The sequence below is a fragment of the Orbicella faveolata genome, unplaced genomic scaffold (genome assembly GCF_042242905.1).
Source record: "Orbicella faveolata isolate gen_17 unplaced genomic scaffold, um_ofav_v1 contig_48, whole genome shotgun sequence".
Taxonomy (NCBI): domain Eukaryota; kingdom Metazoa; phylum Cnidaria; class Anthozoa; order Scleractinia; family Merulinidae; genus Orbicella; species Orbicella faveolata.
In genome coordinates, this window is record NW_028301578.1 from 1,498,947 (window position 1) to 1,516,631 (window position 17,685).

Genomic DNA, 17,685 nt, shown 5'->3' on the forward strand with positions numbered 1-17,685 from the left:
ACATCTCTGGACCTGCCTTTATAAATTATCTATAAAAAGGAGGTGTCTTTATCATAGAGGTGTCCACAGCAATGTGTTTGCCTATATTTACCAAGGGTAAGAGTAGTATAGGGGGAGTCAAACAAATACCGTTTCGCAGAGGGAGCTTTATTTCACCGTTTCGCAGCCCCCACCGTCAAGTCCGGCCCTCACAAGCTCGGGCCGGTTGAACCTGGGGGCTGCGAAACGGTGAAATTCAGCTCCCTCTTTGAAACAGTATTTGTTTGACTCCCCCTATACTACTAAAGGGGGAGAGACACCTATTAGAAACAAGCAAGCCCGCTGTTATACCGCCCGAGCCGTGATGTCTCGAGCGACAAACAAGTGCGCGTGGCTGATGCGGGGCCGGAAAGAATGTTGCGGAAAAAGCTGTGCCGGTGTTTATTGCGGGCAGCACAACTACCAGCTAAAGAAAGGAATGAAAATACCAGAACCTTGCAGAGGCTGCGGAGTCGGCCTTCTATGCGACTACCGTCTCTGCAGCCCCTGTGGCGGGAACGCGCTAAAACAGCGGCTTATCCGCAAGCGTAAAAAAGCAAAGAGAATTTTTGAACTTGTTTTGCTCGAGCTGAAAGAAACACATCAGTTAGAGAAATGAAACCTTAGGTTATAACAGAAGGAACTATGTCTTCCAACAACCGAAGGTACGAAGAAAGACTGGAAGAAGAACTCGCAAAAATAGATCCAGCGACATTGCAGTATTTCGATCAACTTCTTGCAGAAAACACGCCAGCGGCAAGAAAGGTTGTCCAGAACGTGCTGGATGAACCAATTTCTCAAGAAACGCAGGCGCATCTGCAAAAGCCACTTCTTCCGAAGCCTTACCAGCCAAGAGCCCCTCCACGCCAAAGAAAGTCGAGAAAAGCGCAAGAGCTTCTGAGGGAGTACGACCCCTTTCCTGCGCGGAAAACCCGAACAGTGACAGACTACCAGAAGGAGATTCTGGATCTGTTCGATGACGCAGAGAAAGAAGGGGAAGAGACTAAAGGCCGGCGTTTCATTCGCTGGCGCTTTATCAGAGGTCTGGAGAGAAACCTCACACCAGACTTTATGGTGAGGATACGCGAAAGAGTAAGTACGTCGTTCTATCTGAGGCACGTTTTCGCGTACCAGTTGCGCAACATTGAGGATGGAACGATTATTGTGTACTACTCGAACCCCAAGGGCTCACAGTGGTTTGACAAACTGGAAGACGCGGAAAAATGGCTTAACCGCCAGGAAGAACTGCGTTTCGACAATGAAAAAGTCGACAGGCCCAACACGAAGTGGGTGTTCGAAGCCTTTTTCAACGTTGACCTGAAGGTTGTGCTTGACAGGAAGCCTTTGGTGGGAACAGGGCCTTTGCCCGACTGGCTGCACAACCTTTCCCATAGCCGGGCAATGGTATCTTTGGACACGTATAAAGACAACCTGTGCCTATGGCGGTGGATCGCTGTGCACCGAGCGGCGCGCACAGACCGTTGCACAAAAGAAGCCCGAAATCTCGCCCAGAGTTTCTACAAACTAAAGACCATTCCAGAGAACTTCGCAAAAACGTCTCTTGACGAGTTGGAAAAGGTCGAAGCCCATCTGAATGAGGGCTCACCGGTCTCATCTTGGCTTGGAATCCGTGTCTACGAGCCTGAGCGCCTGGAAGACGGCGAAGTGGTTTGGCACCTCAGAATAAACCCGAACCCCAAACTTAAAAAGCTTTTGACGATAGGTGTCTACGAAGGCCACGCTTTCTTGATAAAAGACATCGCAAAGCTGGCGAAAGCCTATGCATGCACGCATTGCGGGCAGAGATTCACAAAAACCTGCAATCTGCAACGCCACCATCAAACCTGCAGCGCGGGAAAAACGGTAATCTTTTGCCCGGGGACAAAAGTGGAAGCCCCGCAGACAGCTTTCGAGAAAGTGATGTACCCAAACACCTCATATTCGAAACAAGCGCTGCTGTGGCTGGATCGAGAAGCGAAGCGACGGGGCATCCACATCCACCACGCAATGTGCGGGCACGGGGGCGAGAGATGGCTTCCGCGAGAAGGCGGGAAAATGAAGTCTTCTCCTGTCGACGGGTACAACCACGAAACGAGGACGGTCTTCCAATACCACGGCTGCCCGTTCCACGGATGCCCAAAATGTTATCCTGACCGACAGGAGGTTATAACAAACGGTAAAACAGCCGAACAACTGTACCAAGCCACCGTGAACCGCACCGCATTTCTGCGAAGGAGCGGCTACAAAGTAATCGAGGCGTGGGCTTGCGAAGTTGGGTTTCTTAAGGGGGAACTCCCGAGGAAGCAAACGAAAACTTACCCGCACGCGATCTTGTACGATTTCGAGGCGTATGGCGACAAAAACTGTCGGAAAGCGCCGACAGGAGCGTTAACGATGGAAAACGCGCACGTGCCGATCTCCGTGAGCTTCGGGGACACTCTTGAAAGAGAGCCCACCCACATATGCCAAAGAAACCCCGCGGAGCTGGTCCGCAAGTTCCTGAAAGAGCTGGTTAGACACGAGAAAAACATCCAGGACAAGGTGCGAGCGGAGTTTGTGCCAGAAGACATGCACCTGCTGACAAAAGATCAGCAGCAAAAAATCAATGAATGGTGCAACCAGGTCCCTGTGGTGAGGTTCAACTCAGGATCGTACGACCTGAATCTGATCAAAAACCACTTCGCCACCACTCTTGTCGAAGTATCAAAAAAAAGTCAAAGTGGCCAAGAAGGGGAACAAAACCATGTTCCTGCTTACCTTGGGCGCCCGTTTCCTCGATATCATCAACTACCTTTGCCCGGGGACGAGCTACGACAAATGGGTGAAAGCCTACGGATGCAAGGCAGTGAAATCCTGGTTCCCCTACGAATGGTTTGACACCCCCGAAAAGCTTGATTACCCGGGGCTCCCAAAATACGAGGACTAGTATTCGAATCTGAAGGGTGAGTACGTTCTCACGCGGGAAGAGTGGGAGGGGTGCCAGCAGCTGTTCAAAGAAAAGGGGATGCGCACCTTCGCAGACTGGCTGCGTTACTACAACAATCTCGATGGGGCGCCCGGCCTTGAGGCTCTGGAAAAGATGAGAAGCTTCTACACCGAGAAGGGAATCGACATTCTGAAAGACGCTGTGAGCATCCCAGGCGTGAGTTTGCACTACTTGCTCCGGGGGGCGGTTGAGCGGGGCGCAGATCTTTACAGCCCGAGCAAAGAAGCGTATGAGATGCTGAAAGAAGCTGTTGTCGGGGGGCCGAGCCTGGTTTTCACAAGGTACCACGAAGCTGGCGTCACAGGGATAAGGTCTCATCTATTTGCAGAACCGCGTCTTTGCAAAAAAATCGTCGGTTATGACGTCTCCGCTCTCTATCTTTCGACCTTGCTAAGAGAAATGCCTTGCGGGAAGGAAAGGGTCGTGCACTACGACGACGAGCTCCAAGCGGAGGCGGCTCCTGTACTAACGCACAGGCTCAAAGAAGAGAATTGGTCCGGATTTGCCAAAGTCGACATCGAGATTCCAGAGCGTTTGTGGCCAAAGTTTGAGGAGATGTGTCCTTTCTTTTACAACAAGCGGGTGCCTGCCGAAGCTGTGCCGAAACATATGGCCGATTACTTGGCAAGAACGGGCAGAAAACGCGGAGACGGAAAAAAACTTGTGGGAGCGCTGTCTGCAGAACGGATGTTGGTGTACGCACCTCTGCTGTTGTGGTACGTGAACCGCGGGGTGGTAATCACGAGGGTTTACGGAACAATCGACTACAAACCGGCCAAGATCTTTCCCTGGTTCGTAGAGCAGGTGACGGAGGCGCGCCGGACAGGAGACGCGGACAAAAGCAAGGCGCTGCTCTCTGAAGTGTTCAAACTGCTCGGAAACAGCGCTTACGGGAAACTGATCGAAGCGCTGGAGCGGCAAACGAACGTGATATACACGAAAGACGAGAAGGTTGTCGACAGAGCGCTGCGGAGCGCGTATTTCGAAGACCTCGACGAGATCGGGGAGGCCTACGAGCTGGTAAGCCCTAAGCCCCGGATTACAATCAGACGGCAGTTCCAGATTGGAATCGCTGTCTATCAGCTGGCGAAGCTGCGGATGCTGGAATTCTACTACGACTTTCTCGGCAAGTATGTCGACAGAAGAGATTTCGAGCTCATCCAGATGGACACGGACAGCAACTACATGGGAATCTCCGACGAGCGGCTCGAAGACATTGTCCGGCTGGAGCTGAAGCAAGAATTCGAGGCGGAAAAAAATCAGTGGGTGCCTGGGGACAAGTGGAGCGACCGGACCGCAGGCCTCTTCAAAATTGAGTTCGAGGGCAGCCGGATGATCGCGCTCTGCTCAAAGTGCTATTTCGCCGACGAAGGAGAAGGGGGCGAAAAAAAGAAGTTCAGCACGAAGGGGATGTCGAAGAAGCAGAACGAGATCACGTGGCAGCGTTTTAATGAAGCGTTGGAAGGCAGTAAGGATATGGCTACCAACAGAGGTTTCAGGATGGGGGACGGGCACATAGTCACTTACGAGCAGCAGAAGCTGGGGCTGAGCGCTTATAACGACAAGCGGTGGGTGCTGGCCGACGGGATTCACACCGAACCGATCGAGTTTCACATTTAGTTCACGTCAGCTGGAGGAAGAGTAGTGTTCGGAGGGACAACCAGCAGCTCTTCACGAACAAAGCCGCGCTTGGGGCCGTCGCGCAGATAGTAGAGAACGGGTTGATCCGGTTTGGTGAAAGATCTTTCAAGGCCGAAAATTTTCAAAGACCAGATTGGATCCGTGGCTCTTTTCATGCCCCCCTCAAGCTCGCCAGGCTGGTAGAGATAACCAACTTGGACAAGAGAGGGAAGTATTTTTTCGCTTTTTCCAACAGGCCTCGAGTAAGGTGTCGACGGCCTTGCATAAACAGATTTTTCTTTGATGGCAACGGCGGGTTTCTTGCCGATAAGGCTTGTGACCCCGTTGTTCAAAGCCGAAACAACTTCTGGAAGTCTTTCCACCCAGGCAGTGAACCGCTTGCCCTCAGGGAGTCGCATTTCCACGGCGTACTGGTGGCCGAACAAGCGCTCAGCCAGGGTGCGGTTGAAACGTTCGACAATTGCCTGGTCGCGGTGAATGTCAACGCGCCCGCGCCGGATGAAGGTTTTGTGGTTGTCCATTTCTTTTGTGACAGCGCCCAGGAATTCGCGCCCAGGATCAACCTGCAGCATTTCAGGCCATTTGAGAGGCGAGCGCTTGTAAATCTTCTGAAAAGCCTGGGCGACCTCATTAGAATTTTTCGAAGTTAGGGGTTCGGCCTCTTTGTAGCGGCTGGCCATGTCGACAACGGTCAGCGCGTATTTCAAAACTTTGCGGCAGCGGGGTAGTTTGTCGTGCGGCAGAAAAAGAAGGTCCGCCTGGTGGACCTTGTTGGGTGTGGGAACGTCGAATTTCGGCCGAGGAATTCGCTTCGGCGCGGGGAGGAATATCTGCCAGAGCGCTTGCCTGATCAACCACTTTTTTGCGGCTTTTTCAGGTACCTTGGCAGCCTCGGCTAATTTTTTGATCGCGGCGACACCTTTCCAGTAGCCCCCGGGGCCGTAGTATATCTTTGCGGGTTTGACATCCATATAAGTAAGGCGTAAAAAAGTTTAAAGGAACCGGAAGGCCGCGTAGCCCAGAGCGAGCGTCCCGGCGCCCACGAACACAAGTTCACCCTTTTTCTGCTGCTCGCTTGGCTGATAGAAATCTAAGAACTTGGGCTCCTTGGGGGGTACCATCTGTTCGTCAGGATGTGTCTGGTTGTAGAGTTTGAAGGCGTAGTCGGTGTTGGTGAAGTTCTGCTTGGCCTCCGCCTTCGTTTGCGCGTTAGTCGTGATCCAGTCGAGAAGTTGTGTTCGGTCGCGCGTGTATTTCGCGTAAGCCGCTTGATAATCTTCGAGAGCTTTGTCGTGGCGCTTTTTTTCTTCAAGCGCAGCCTTGTCGCCCCCGCCAAGCGCCCTCGCCAGATAATTGCCATCGATAAAAGCCGTGGCGTTCAACACAGCCCCGCCAACCATAATCGCGATGCTCGCCATAGTTATATATTATCGGAAGCTTTTTTCAATTCATAACTCTAAGTTATTCCTGTTTTCCTTGAATAGTACCAAGTTGTTCGCAATCCAATCGAGAAGTCCTTTGGGTTCGATCTTGTATTTTTCTTTGGCGTTTTGATAATTCTCGATGGCTCGCTCTTGACACTCTTTCAAAAACTCCGCATCTTTCTTTGTACCCACATTTGCCTCAAATGGTTGAGAAGTGAATGCTCGAAAAGCTCAAGAAACTCCTTGAGTGCTTCGTCGTAGCTCTTTTCGTTTTCTCTCGCGGATCTCGAAACAGCCTCGTAAACGTCGACGCTTGCAATACTTGCCATGGCGCAATATAATAGACTTTTTTTTCTTCAAAACGAAAATTCAAAAATTTCAAACGCTGTCGGGGAGAATTTTCTGATCCTCGAGGTACTTTTTGAGCGCAATGCTGCCCGCCATGACAGCGGTGAACTTCACGTAATTCATCGGGCTGCTGCTGGGATCGGAAGTGAGATTCTCTTTCACAACCTTTTTTGCGGCCCAGTCGATGCCCGCGGCTAATCCCGTGAGAGTTGCGGCTTCAATGACGGTCTTGACGAGCTTGTTGTCGGACATGGTGCGTTCGATATAAGGAAATAACAAAAGTTTAAAATAAAATTAATCTGCCTTTTCGGCTAGCTCTTTATTTCAATTTGGCTGCCTTTCTGGGAATTCCAGGCAAAAACTTTGTTTTGGCAATTCCGCACACAGCATACCTCACTTTTAGCAGTCGCCGGTTGCTTTTTGTAGCAACAATTTTTGCTGTTCCTCGGACGTTCGGCGTCACTCGCCCGTCTTTTACGCAGTAGACTTCCATCTGAGTATATTTTCATAAGCTTTTCTCCAAACTGTGTTAATTTAATCTGTCTTTTCCGCGTCCTCTTCTTCTTCTGCTTCTTCCACTCTTCTTAGTATTTTTCCTATTCTTCTTCTTCTATTTTTCTTTGTCTTTTTCTTTCTTCTGCGCCCTTATCAGTAAACATTTCGTTGGTAAGATGCGCCACCTTTTTGATAGCTTTTGCGGTAAATTCGAGCCATAATACCGAAATTCCGCCAATTGCGGCTCTAGAGACGAGAAGCTGCACAACGCTTGGGTTCGACATCGTGATATACTTTTCACTCAAAAGTTCAAAGCATTTTTTTTAATCCTATTGGCTGTGTCGCGCGAGCAGGTTCTGGCACGGGCGCAGGCGCGGCCTTCGGCGTTTTAATTTTGTCGAATGCGGCATTGGCCGTAGCCTTGAGCTCTTCCCGTTTGTAATAAATCCCGAGCAGTGAAACGCCTATGCCGCCATTAGCAATCCATTGGTTGGCGCTGAGGCCGCTGCTCTTTGAGCTTTCGCCTTCTGTAGTCGGGGGTGGCTCAGGGGCCTCTGTGGCGGCATTCGCCTTATTTTCCCCGAGAGCCCTATAAGCCTCGGCATCTTTCTTCTGTTGTTCCCGGGCCAGCCGCGTTCTTTCAGATGTCGCTTTGCCAGCAGCCACACGCTTCGGATTTTTCACGCGCTGCGTGGTTGGAGTTGGAGTTGTCGCTTGCTGTGTGATATCGGCGGCAGGCGCTCCCTGGGTCTCGACCTGAGGCGCGCTCTCTAATTGTTCGGTTGACATTCTGAAGCGAACCGTATTCTAAGAAAATGAAAAAAGTTTAATTGTTAACAATTTGTCAGCAAGCCCTCAGCATTTGTTAATGAATGCTGACCAGTTATTCTGCAGTTGCTGAGCCGGGTGCTTCATCAATGTCCTCAAGCGGATATCCGTGTTCATCACGAGAAGGGTGGCTCTGCTCCGGCAACTGTGGACTGAAATCAACATGTTTAGTGGTAATCAGCGCAGCGTTGGCCACAGTAAGAAACCGGCCGCACTTCAAAGCAAGGTTGCCGGCCAGATTGGAGAGCTCTTTGTTTAAGATGTAGTCGTTTCTGAGTTCTTTTTGGTAAGCGTCGATGTCTTTGATTTTGACGGCCATTCCGACCGCTTTTGATACAAGAAAAATGAAGCTGTCGATCAGGCTTTCTGTTGTCTTCGAGCCCACGTATGTCTCGTAGCGTTTGGTGTATTTCTCGACCTCTTTGTCGCTCAGGCGCTTCACCTGCTCGTGGGTTAGCTGCACTCCGATGGCCTCTTTGGCTTTGCCTGTGGACACCAGCACGGCCAGCTGCTCGCGAAGAGCAGGAATGTCAGGTCCGGAGGAGGTGCGAACAAGGCCACCTGCGGGACCACTCGACGGCTTGGGCTCCGTTTGAAGAAGGTTCATAACTTCTGCTAACGCGGCCTCTTCTCCAGCCATTGTTCAAGGCTATATACGACTTTCATTTTTTTATTCAAATAACTTTACCCCGTACGGGTGGCGAAGCGCGAACACAAGATAAGAGAACTTTCGCTCTTTCAGCTTTGAAACCAGACCTTTGTAATCATCCGGGGAGAGTTCGCCGGCGTAATCATCGAAGATGGCTTTCGTGGTCCTGGCCGAGGGGGTGTAAAAGAGGACGATCGCCGCCACGTTCTCCCGGAAGGAAGATGTTATGCCGGTCAACTTCTGGGTCAGCACCCAAACGCTGATGCCCATATGGCGGGCAGAAAAGGCGAGATTCACCAGCTCGCCTGTACGCCCTTTCACATCTTTGGAGGCTGCGCAGTCGTCGAGGATTATTAGCGTGTTGGTGCCCTCGGAAAGCCATCTCACGAGCTTCAACCACTTTTCCACGGCGTGCTGTTCGCAGACTATCACATCCATTCTTGGATCGTTTTCGCCAAGCCGGTGGTAGGTCTTGTTGTGCGTGAACGTCGGGCAGATGAGCACGATGTAGTCGAACTTGAAGCGGAAAGGGCCGTAGAGCTGGTCCACCACGAACCTCGATTTGCCTGAATTCGTCGGCCCAACAATGAGAGCGTTGAAGGGTATCTTGCTGGGGTCCATGTATATTAAAACTGTACAGATTCCAGCTGTCTGTCCATAAGGTTGAACTGGGAGTCGGAGATGACGAACACATGGTATTTCACGTCGCCTGAGCCTTCGGCTTTCCGCTCAATTTCCAGCTGGACCCCGTCCGCACTGTTCACAATCCGCATGCCGCTGCCGTGCATGGCTCGGTCCGCCATGGAGCGCATATCAATAACAAGCCCGAACTTATCGTCGGTGTAAAACTTTGTCATATTCATGTGCTCCGTTTTATTTTTTTCTTTCACGAACAGGTTGCGGGCCTCTTCCCACATGTCCTTGCCTTCGATGCCGTTGTTGTAAAGCCTGTTGGGCATGCCGTTGACCGTGACGCTGACTTTCGTCAGATCAGGGAAGATGAATTTTTCTGAATCTCTGGCGCCCGCAGTGTACGGCTCTACAAACAGGAGGAGGAGAGCTTTGAGCGACCTTCTTTAGGCGTTGACTTTGATGTTGAGGGCCGTTTTAGTGTCTTTTTTGAAGGTCACCTGTTTGTCATGCAGCACGTGGTCGTAAAGGAACTCTTTGCCGCTGGAGTAAACACTCCGCGCCTCGTCTGCCAGAGTCTTGCTGCGGATCATTTTGTACTCGAGCTGGATGTTGTTCAGCTTGTATTTCAGCTGGGTTGTGTCTGAACCCATGACCACGTGTTTTGCTTCGGCAAGTTTCACTTCGAACGTGAGGTCGTTGTAAAGGGCCTGGGGGTAGAAAACGCCATGGTTGGACAAGATCTGGTGGTCAAGCCTGATCCGGTACTTTTTTTCGTAAACCTCGTTCAGCTTGTTTTCAGCGTCGACGCCCGAGGTTTTCTTGTCTCCCGCGCCTGAGCGGATCTTGCATAGATCCTCGCTCTGAATCCCTTCGAGAATCCTGTTGTCGCGCTCTTCCTGCGAAAGAAAAAGGTCTTCGAAAGTTTTGTAGATGTCGTACCCAACCGTGTCTTGCAGGGTTGTTCCCGCAAACTTCACGACCAGCCTATCAACGAGCGCCCGCGTGACGTTCTGGACGAGGAAGTTGTTGGCTTGCCCTCCAGAAAGGTCGATGTCAAAGACAAGCGCTAGCGAACCCGGCACCAGAACCTCGTTCTCGTTCAGCTTGGGCACGGAAACATACAGCGTAATGCTGGGGTTGGCTTCAGAAGGGGTAAAGGTGATTCGCTTGACCGCGCACTCGGCCTGCATGGCGTGTAATGTCTTTTCGTTTTGCGAAGGGCGAAGGTACTCCGGCACCACTGACATTGTGTATTATATCCCGGCGATTATTTCTCTAATTTGAAAAATAACAGGCTTGCAATATATCGCTATGTCGGCGGAAGGCGGTGGCGAATTTGGTTACAGAGACCCGGATCTTGACAATCGGCTTGACCACGATGATTCTGATGACGGACAAGAGGTCAACAGAACTCAACGTTTTGACCCAGGCGTGGCATCAACTCCCTACCAACCTGGGGCCCCCTACCACGGGGGTGAACAAACGGAAATGCCTACTATGCGGCACGAGCAGTCAGGCCTGCCTGACACTTCTTATACCGAGACATCATTTGGGGGAGAAGATAACCCTTTGCTTGGTCCAGATTCAATCGGTGATCTTCAAAAAGAAAGCTATTTGCGGCGAAAACTCAAAAAAGCTGTAGATATGATAAAAGACAAATTCCCGAAAACAAACTTTGAAAAAATCCCAATCAGAAGAGGCACTGGAAAAAATGAGGGAAAATTGTTGCTATAGGGGGGGGGGGTGGGGGTTAAAAAACCGATTGAATACAAGATTCTGAAAGATGATGAGTCAGGCTTCATGAAAAGCTTTTTAGACAACTTCAACGATCAACTTGGACCGAGCCGTAAAGAAATTATAGATGAAGACCGCGACACCATCAGAGAACAACGCCAAAGACTGATAGAGGCAGAGACAAAACTACAACAGGCGGAAACACTCGCTTCGCAAAGAGAAGAAGAGAAGAAAGAAATCGAAGTTCTGAGACGTAAAATCGAGCAAACTGATGCTAATATTGAGGCCATTCAGGAAAATCAAGGTTCCAATTTTGAAAGTGAAGCAGAGCTGCGTAGGCTGAAACAACTGAAAAAGAACTATCAAACCGATCTTGAAAACAAGAATAAAGAATTGGATTCGCTTACAAAACAAACAAAAAACAGAGAAAAGGAACAAGCCAAGGTTGACAGACTCAGAGCCAGCCTCGCAGCAAAAGAAAGAGAAACAAACGCCATGGAAGAAAGGCTCGACCAAACAAAACCGTTGGACGACCTGGAAGAGCAGGAAAGCAAGCTGCAGCGCCAAAACGAGGAAGACCAGGCGATCATCCAAGATGAGAATGCCTCGCCCTCCGAAAAAGAGGCCGCAGAAGGTAGAGTGGCAGAAAGAAACGAGGAGCTCGCGCTTTTGCAAACTCAGATCGCTGAAAGGGAAAGGGGGCGGCCTCTCTTGGAAAGGGTCAAAGAGATCTTCAAAAAATATGGCGTGACCTTGACCGCTATTCTTATCGCCGCCGGGACCACAATCGGAGCTGTCATCGGGGCCCTCACCAGAGGTTTGAAAGCCACCGGCAAAGCTTTGGGAAATGGCCTCAAAGATATTGCCGCGAAACTTGGTTCTCTGCTGCCCGTGCTGATTGGCTCGATTGTGAGTTTCCTTTTCAAAGCCGCCGGCCAAGTCGTCGGATTTCTGGCCGAGCGCACCTGGCTGTTCATTCTTGCCGCGGTTGCCTTTTTGTTCGAACAATATTTTAACAAGCAGCGTTAACTTACCGCCAAGCCATGAACAGCAAAGCCGATGATCCGACTACACCGACAATGACAGCTGTTTTGTTAATTTCGTATTGCGGTGTTTTATCTGGAGCCGTGGGCTGTATTTTTTGCGCCGTCGGCTGTGCTTGTTCAGTTTCGGTCGAAGATGGTTTCCTTGATTCGGCTGTTGCGGCTTTGTGTATCGGGTTGGACGGATGGCTGTTGGGAGGTTTAATCTTTGACGGGCCGTCTGCCATGAGTTTGAGGGCAGATTTTTTTTGTCTCCGGGTTTACCTCGTTGACCCCCAGTTTCATCCCAGAGACCGCCTGTTTAAGCTTGTTGTTGTAGCCGATTGTGCTTGCGGTGTTGATTATCATTTGTGCGGGCATGAGCCAGGCCAGGGGGGCTACAGCGAGATTGAGCCTGACCTTCGCTTGATCCACGGCGAGCTGGTACCTTTGCACGTTCTTGCCAAGTCGGGCTGTCTGATCGCGTCTGCTACCAGCACCAGGAACTCGCTCTGGGCTTCTCTTGCTCGGCCACCAGAACCGAGAATGCTGCTGCGGACGTTGACTTGCGCGCCCAGGATGCAGTAAACGAAAGCCTCGATCGACTGATTTATTCGCGCCAAGCCCGCCTGCGTCAAACCTGATGCTGTGTTTGGCGCGAACCAGTCCGATTGGGTATCAGAAGCGGCCCCCGGCTCGATGTAATAAATCAAGTCTTCTTGAATAGCTTTGCCGCCTTCATCGCTGAATTTCGACGCGCCGGCGCCGGACACGTAAACATAAACGCTTCCCAGACCGTGGTTTTCCCCGTGCGTGTAGCGGAAATCGCTCGAGGGGTCTATACCGAACTCGTTGCATATCCTTTTGTACGAAGCAACGTCATAATGATTGTGGTATTGGTTGAAAGGTGGGTCTCCGGGCAAAGCGCTCATGCTCTGAATACCTGTTAGCTGGTACAAAATTCGCCTGACCGTGAAATACACGTGGAAGATGTAGAAAGCTCTTATCTGCGGGGGAAGATTCATCCCGCTGTCAAAGATTTCGCGAGAACCTCCGCACCCCTGTGTCGCGCAGAAAACCGCGAAGTTGAGCTGTTGCGGCCAATATTTCATGTCGGGCCCTCCTAACCAGTGTTTTGATTCGGCTGCAGAAGTGTGCCTGAGTTTTGTTTTTTGAAATATTTCTCGGAATTTTGTCGTGAAATATTGGTCAGGCGTGACGTAGATTTGGATTTCATCGTTGAATATTTTTTTCAAGCTTGGCGCTTTGCTGTCGAAAGGTACCGCAGGGATGGGCAAAGAAACTTTTGAACCGAGCGGCGACAATTGATAAGGAAAACCACCGCTATCTCCCAAACCTAGCGCCTCTTTCATTTCCGCGCTCCAATATTTTCTATCTGAGCCGAAGACGCTTTGAAACGAGTCTTCGCTTTCTTTGAAAAACACCTCCGCGGTCACGTTATTTTTCTCGTCGACGCTTCCTTGCGAAACGAACCGGCTTTTGTCCGCTTTGGGGAAGTGGTTTAAAAAGTTTGTCCACGCCTTTTTCTTCGCCGCCTCCGCTTTTTTTAACGCAGGACCATTCCACAAATTAGCCATCTTATTTGAACACAATTTTATTTGTTGAATATAAAAATGGTTGTTCTCACTATTGTCACGCAACAGAACGGAGAGACTATCTATTTTGAAAAGCCGATACCGAGAGTCGATTTCATGAAACTCATTTCTTGCAGTTTGTACAACAGCTGGTACAATTTGACAAGAGAAGGTTCGGCCACCTTGGGAGATAAAGACAAAGATAGAGCTTTATCAGTTAGTAAATTACTCCCAGGGCATTACAGTTTAGAAAGATTGGCGAAAGAAATAGACGGTCTGTTCGCCAAATATCAATATAAAGAGCTACAAACAGCAATAAACCAACCTATTGGCCAGCTTGTAATCAGAAATTTTGGGGCTGGGGCAAAACCTATTGAACTTGATCGCGATTTAGCCAATTTGCTTGGTATTGTGCGAAAGTTGCAGCCTATAACCTTCGTAAAATGGCTTACAGCTCCAACGACATATTTTATTCATTGCGACTTGATCGACAAACAAAAGAATCTCTTCAATGGCAAAAGGTCAGATGTATTAGCCCTGTTTGATGTGAAAGGGAAGCCTTATGAAAAGGTGAGCTACCAGGGTTCTCCGCAACAGGTTTTGCGAGACTGCTCTACAGACGAGTTCATAAATAGCATCACTATTAACGTCAAAGATGAAAATGGCGAACTCTTTGATTTCAAGGGCTTCCCTCTTCTTTTTGAATTAGAGTTAAATTAAATTTCTATATATACGCAATGTCTTCGGCGAATCTGTTGCCTCCAAGCGCGCCGCCTGACGAGCGTCTCTATCCAGTGGTGGCGGAGCCTTCTCAAAATTTCCGCTTGCAGAAGGTCAACGAGATTTCCAACACTTTGGGCGGTGAGGTCCACCACTATCGCCTCGTTGCTAAAAGATACAAACGCGCGAGGAAGTTCGTTAATTGGGGTGCTGCCGGCTCGAGCGTTCTCTCGGCAGCGTTTTCCAGCGCAAGTTTTGGCTCCGCTCTGTCTGTGGTTGGCCTGCCGGCAGCAGTTCCTCTTGGCGGCGCTGGTGCATGCTTCGCTCTCGTCTCGTCGGGGCTGATAATCGCCAGCAAAAAAACTCGACTCGAAAATAAAGAAGCATCAAGAGATTACCACGCTCGCCGTTGCCAAGCGGGATACCGTCAACAGACTGGTCTCCAACGCTTTGAACAATAACGAGGTGTCTTCGCATGAGTTTGACACCATCCTTTCAGAGTTTCATCAGTATAACTTTCTGAAAGATCAGGTCCGAGCAAGGATGCTTCGCCAACCATCGAAGAGAGGGCTTGCCGAGGTTGATGTCAAGAAAATGGAGGAAGACATCCGCGGCAGAGTTGAAGCGGAAATGATAAAAAAAATCACGAACCCTCCCGCTTCGAACTGACTTTTAGAAACAGACGGTTTTGTTTGTATGTTATAAAAACATGATTGCCTGCTTCCACTTGGTCGCGCTTCTTGTGAATGAATATTTACCCCCTGAGTGGCTAAAAGATTCTCGCGATATCACGCGCGAGATCGTTGCTGCTATGGTTGAGGCGGACGCTAACGCTCCCTGTCAAAAAGGAACCACTCGTGCCAATTGTAACCATTCCAAGAGCATATTTCCAGAAAATTAGAAGTGGAAGATGTAGAAAGCTCTTATCTGCGGGGGAAGATTCATCCCGCTGTCAGTGTAGGTCGTGTAGAAATTAGAAGTTTTGGCTCCTTTGCGGCCTAACAGAGGGTTGATGAATAGTTCCCTTACTTTCGAAACAGGGTAAACAGCAGCCATCGAAAGGACAGTCCGGATATTCAACGCAAATTACCATTCTCACAATTTGCTGCTTGAATTCGCAGAATGGTAGTTTTAAGATATTCTTGTGAACCTCGCCCCACCCCATTTCCTTTTTTTCCTTGATTTTTATCGCGATGTTTTCCTTGATTTTTATCGCGATGTACTCCTTGAGAATCATCTCACGAAGCTCTGGAGGGAGGCTTTGAATGGCCTCGGAAAGTTGGCAGCTTCGGTTGTTGGAAGACATAGTTCCTTCTGTTATAACCTAAGGTTTCATTTCTCTAACTGATGTGTTTCTTTCAGCTCGAGCAAAACAAGTTCAAAAATTCTCTTTGCTTTTTTACGCTTGCGGATAAGCCGCTGTTTTAGCGCGTTCCCGCCACAGGGGCTGCAGAGACGGTAGTCGCATAGAAGGCCGACTCCGCAGCCTCTGCAAGGCTCTGGTATTTTCATTCCTTTCTTTAGCTGGTAGTTGTGCTGCCCGCAATAAACACCGGCACAGCTTTTTCCGCAACATTCTTTCCGGCCCCGCATCAGCCACGCGCACTTGTTTGTCGCTCGAGACATCACGGCTCGGGCGGTATAACAGCGGGCTTGCTTGTTTCTAATAGGTGTCTCTCCCCCTTTAGTAGTATAGGGGGAGTCAAACAAATACTGTTTCAAAGAGGGAGCTGAATTTCACCGTTTCGCAGCCCCCAGGTTCAACCGGCCCGAGCTTGTGAGGGCCGGACTTGACGGTGGGGGCTGCGAAACGGTGAAATAAAGCTCCCTCTGCGAAACGGTATTTGTTTGACTCCCCCTATACTACTGTAGGTCCCCCCTTATGGCTGAAAAAAATCCCTCACCCATCCTCCCTGAACATATCTGGACCTGCCTCTGTAAATTATCCATAAAAGAAAGGCATCTTTATTATGCAGGTGTCCAAAAGAATGATTTCATGAACAGAAAGCTGTATCTGGTGTTACAACCCTGTGAAAAGTTAAGCTGATTTTCAATGATTTTGATTTTGACTCTCCAACAAGACAGCACCATAAATGACAAAAAATTACTGATCTGGTAAATTAAAAGCCTTACAAAAACTTGGCTAGCTACTTTATAAAAGATCCCCATCTTGATTCAATATTATTTGTTTGCATTTATTTTGTTATGATGTTCTTTGAAGTGATCAGTAATTCCTGAGGATTGAGCAAGGCTTTACACTTTGATGAAAAATTAATCATCAACTTTAATAAAGTTGGTGTTCCAACCTCTGCAGAGAAAGTGCCATAAATTTTTAAACAAGCGGGGTTTAAACTACAATTGTTTTGGAAATTCTGTTTACATTTTGTAGCGTTTAATTCTTGATGAAGTGTATTATTTTATAAAAACCTCCAAACACCACATGCGATCGAATATTATTCATTTAATACATGGGGAAAATAATAGCTTAAAATTCTACTATGTTTGTACTCACAATGTAAGCTTACTTAAACTAAAATAACACTTCTGGTAACATCTGCAAGAATCATCTGCAAATAAGTTTAATATGTAGTGTTGTTTGGTAATTCGTGGAAAATAATCTGCTTCAATAATTCTTAACGCGTAATGCTTAGAGAAAATCTGCGCTTAAACCGCAAAAACGCCAAAATGAAAACGCGATGCAAACCTGTTATAATTCTTTGCTTATAGATAAACCGTTGCCAGGCTTTTAATAACTGAAGAGGAAAACGTACCGCTCCAAAACAACTCATTCTGTTCACTTTCGCGCTTCGCGATTATCGTCCGCCATTTTGAATTTTAAGTACCCTATTGTTTCCGATTGTTTGATCGAGCCAATCAGGAGAGACCTTGTAAGAGCTGCGTACTATGAGGAGATATAACGAAGCTCACGGGAGTTCGTTCAGCTCAATTTTTCGCGCTAACTATAAAATTACTTTCTTAATTACTTGAAATACCTTTCGGATCGTCGTCCTCCTCAAAAACTATCTTCAGGATCTTTGAAAATCGTTTTAAGTTCGCTCGTATAAAACGCCAACCATTTTGGACTAAAAGCCCTTGTCGTCAAGCAGGCCAAGTTTTGCTTAATGATTAGCTAAATCTATCAACTTCCTGTTCTCCAAATTAGGAGCCAAACGGAAGTAAAGCGAATTTCTACGAAATCACGTAGCGAAACAGAAATGGGTTATGACTGAAACTATCAATTTGGTGGACAGATGCAAATTCATTGAGAAAGATTTACCTTCATCTAGGTCCATGATCGTGGAGATCGACAGATGGATGGATGGAGGAACACGAGACGAGTCCGAGAGGAACTGGCACTTAGAATACAAAATGGCGGCTTGACTACACAGCACGACACGGAGAAACGTCGCGAGTCTTTCTTAATTTGGCCCATTTTTGACCGGAATTTTAACCTTCAAATGGGTAAAAGTTTCAATTTCATTTAATTTTATGTTTTTTTCATGATCCGAGACGATCCGAGTCGATCCGAGTTGATCCGAGTTGATCCGAGTTGATCCGAATTGATCCGACCCGGACTGGCGGTCCGAGTTGA

At 48.7% G+C, this 17,685-nt stretch overlaps 4 protein-coding genes and 1 pseudogene across 4 annotated transcripts; 3 read left to right on the forward strand and 2 right to left on the reverse strand.

The window, feature by feature from the left end:
* LOC149095889 (uncharacterized) lies at positions 1-3,197 on the forward strand. Its single transcript, XM_089281629.1, has one exon. It carries the CDS (start codon positions 664-666, stop codon positions 2,893-2,895), a length of 2,232 nt encoding a protein of 743 aa, XP_089137755.1. The 5' UTR covers positions 1-663; the 3' UTR covers positions 2,896-3,197.
* Positions 3,198-3,221: 24 nt separating this feature from the next.
* Positions 3,222-4,807, forward strand: LOC149095890 (uncharacterized). Its single transcript, XM_089281630.1, has one exon. It carries the CDS (start codon positions 3,239-3,241, stop codon positions 4,622-4,624), a length of 1,386 nt encoding a protein of 461 aa, XP_089137756.1. The 5' UTR covers positions 3,222-3,238; the 3' UTR covers positions 4,625-4,807.
* Positions 4,808-7,032: 2,225 nt separating this feature from the next.
* Positions 7,033-8,040, reverse strand: LOC149095891 (uncharacterized). Its single transcript, XM_089281503.1, has one exon. The coding sequence runs from the start codon at positions 7,699-7,701 to the stop codon at positions 7,222-7,224; it is 480 nt and encodes a 159-aa protein (XP_089137629.1). The 5' UTR covers positions 7,702-8,040; the 3' UTR covers positions 7,033-7,221.
* A 975-nt stretch (positions 8,041-9,015) lies between these two features.
* Positions 9,016-10,309, reverse strand: LOC149095892 (uncharacterized; annotated as a pseudogene).
* Positions 10,310-10,822: 513 nt separating this feature from the next.
* On the forward strand, positions 10,823-11,785 carry LOC149095893 (uncharacterized). The gene has a single exon (XM_089281502.1). The coding sequence runs from the start codon at positions 10,823-10,825 to the stop codon at positions 11,783-11,785; it is 963 nt and encodes a 320-aa protein (XP_089137628.1).
* Positions 11,786-17,685: the final 5,900 nt, after the last annotated feature.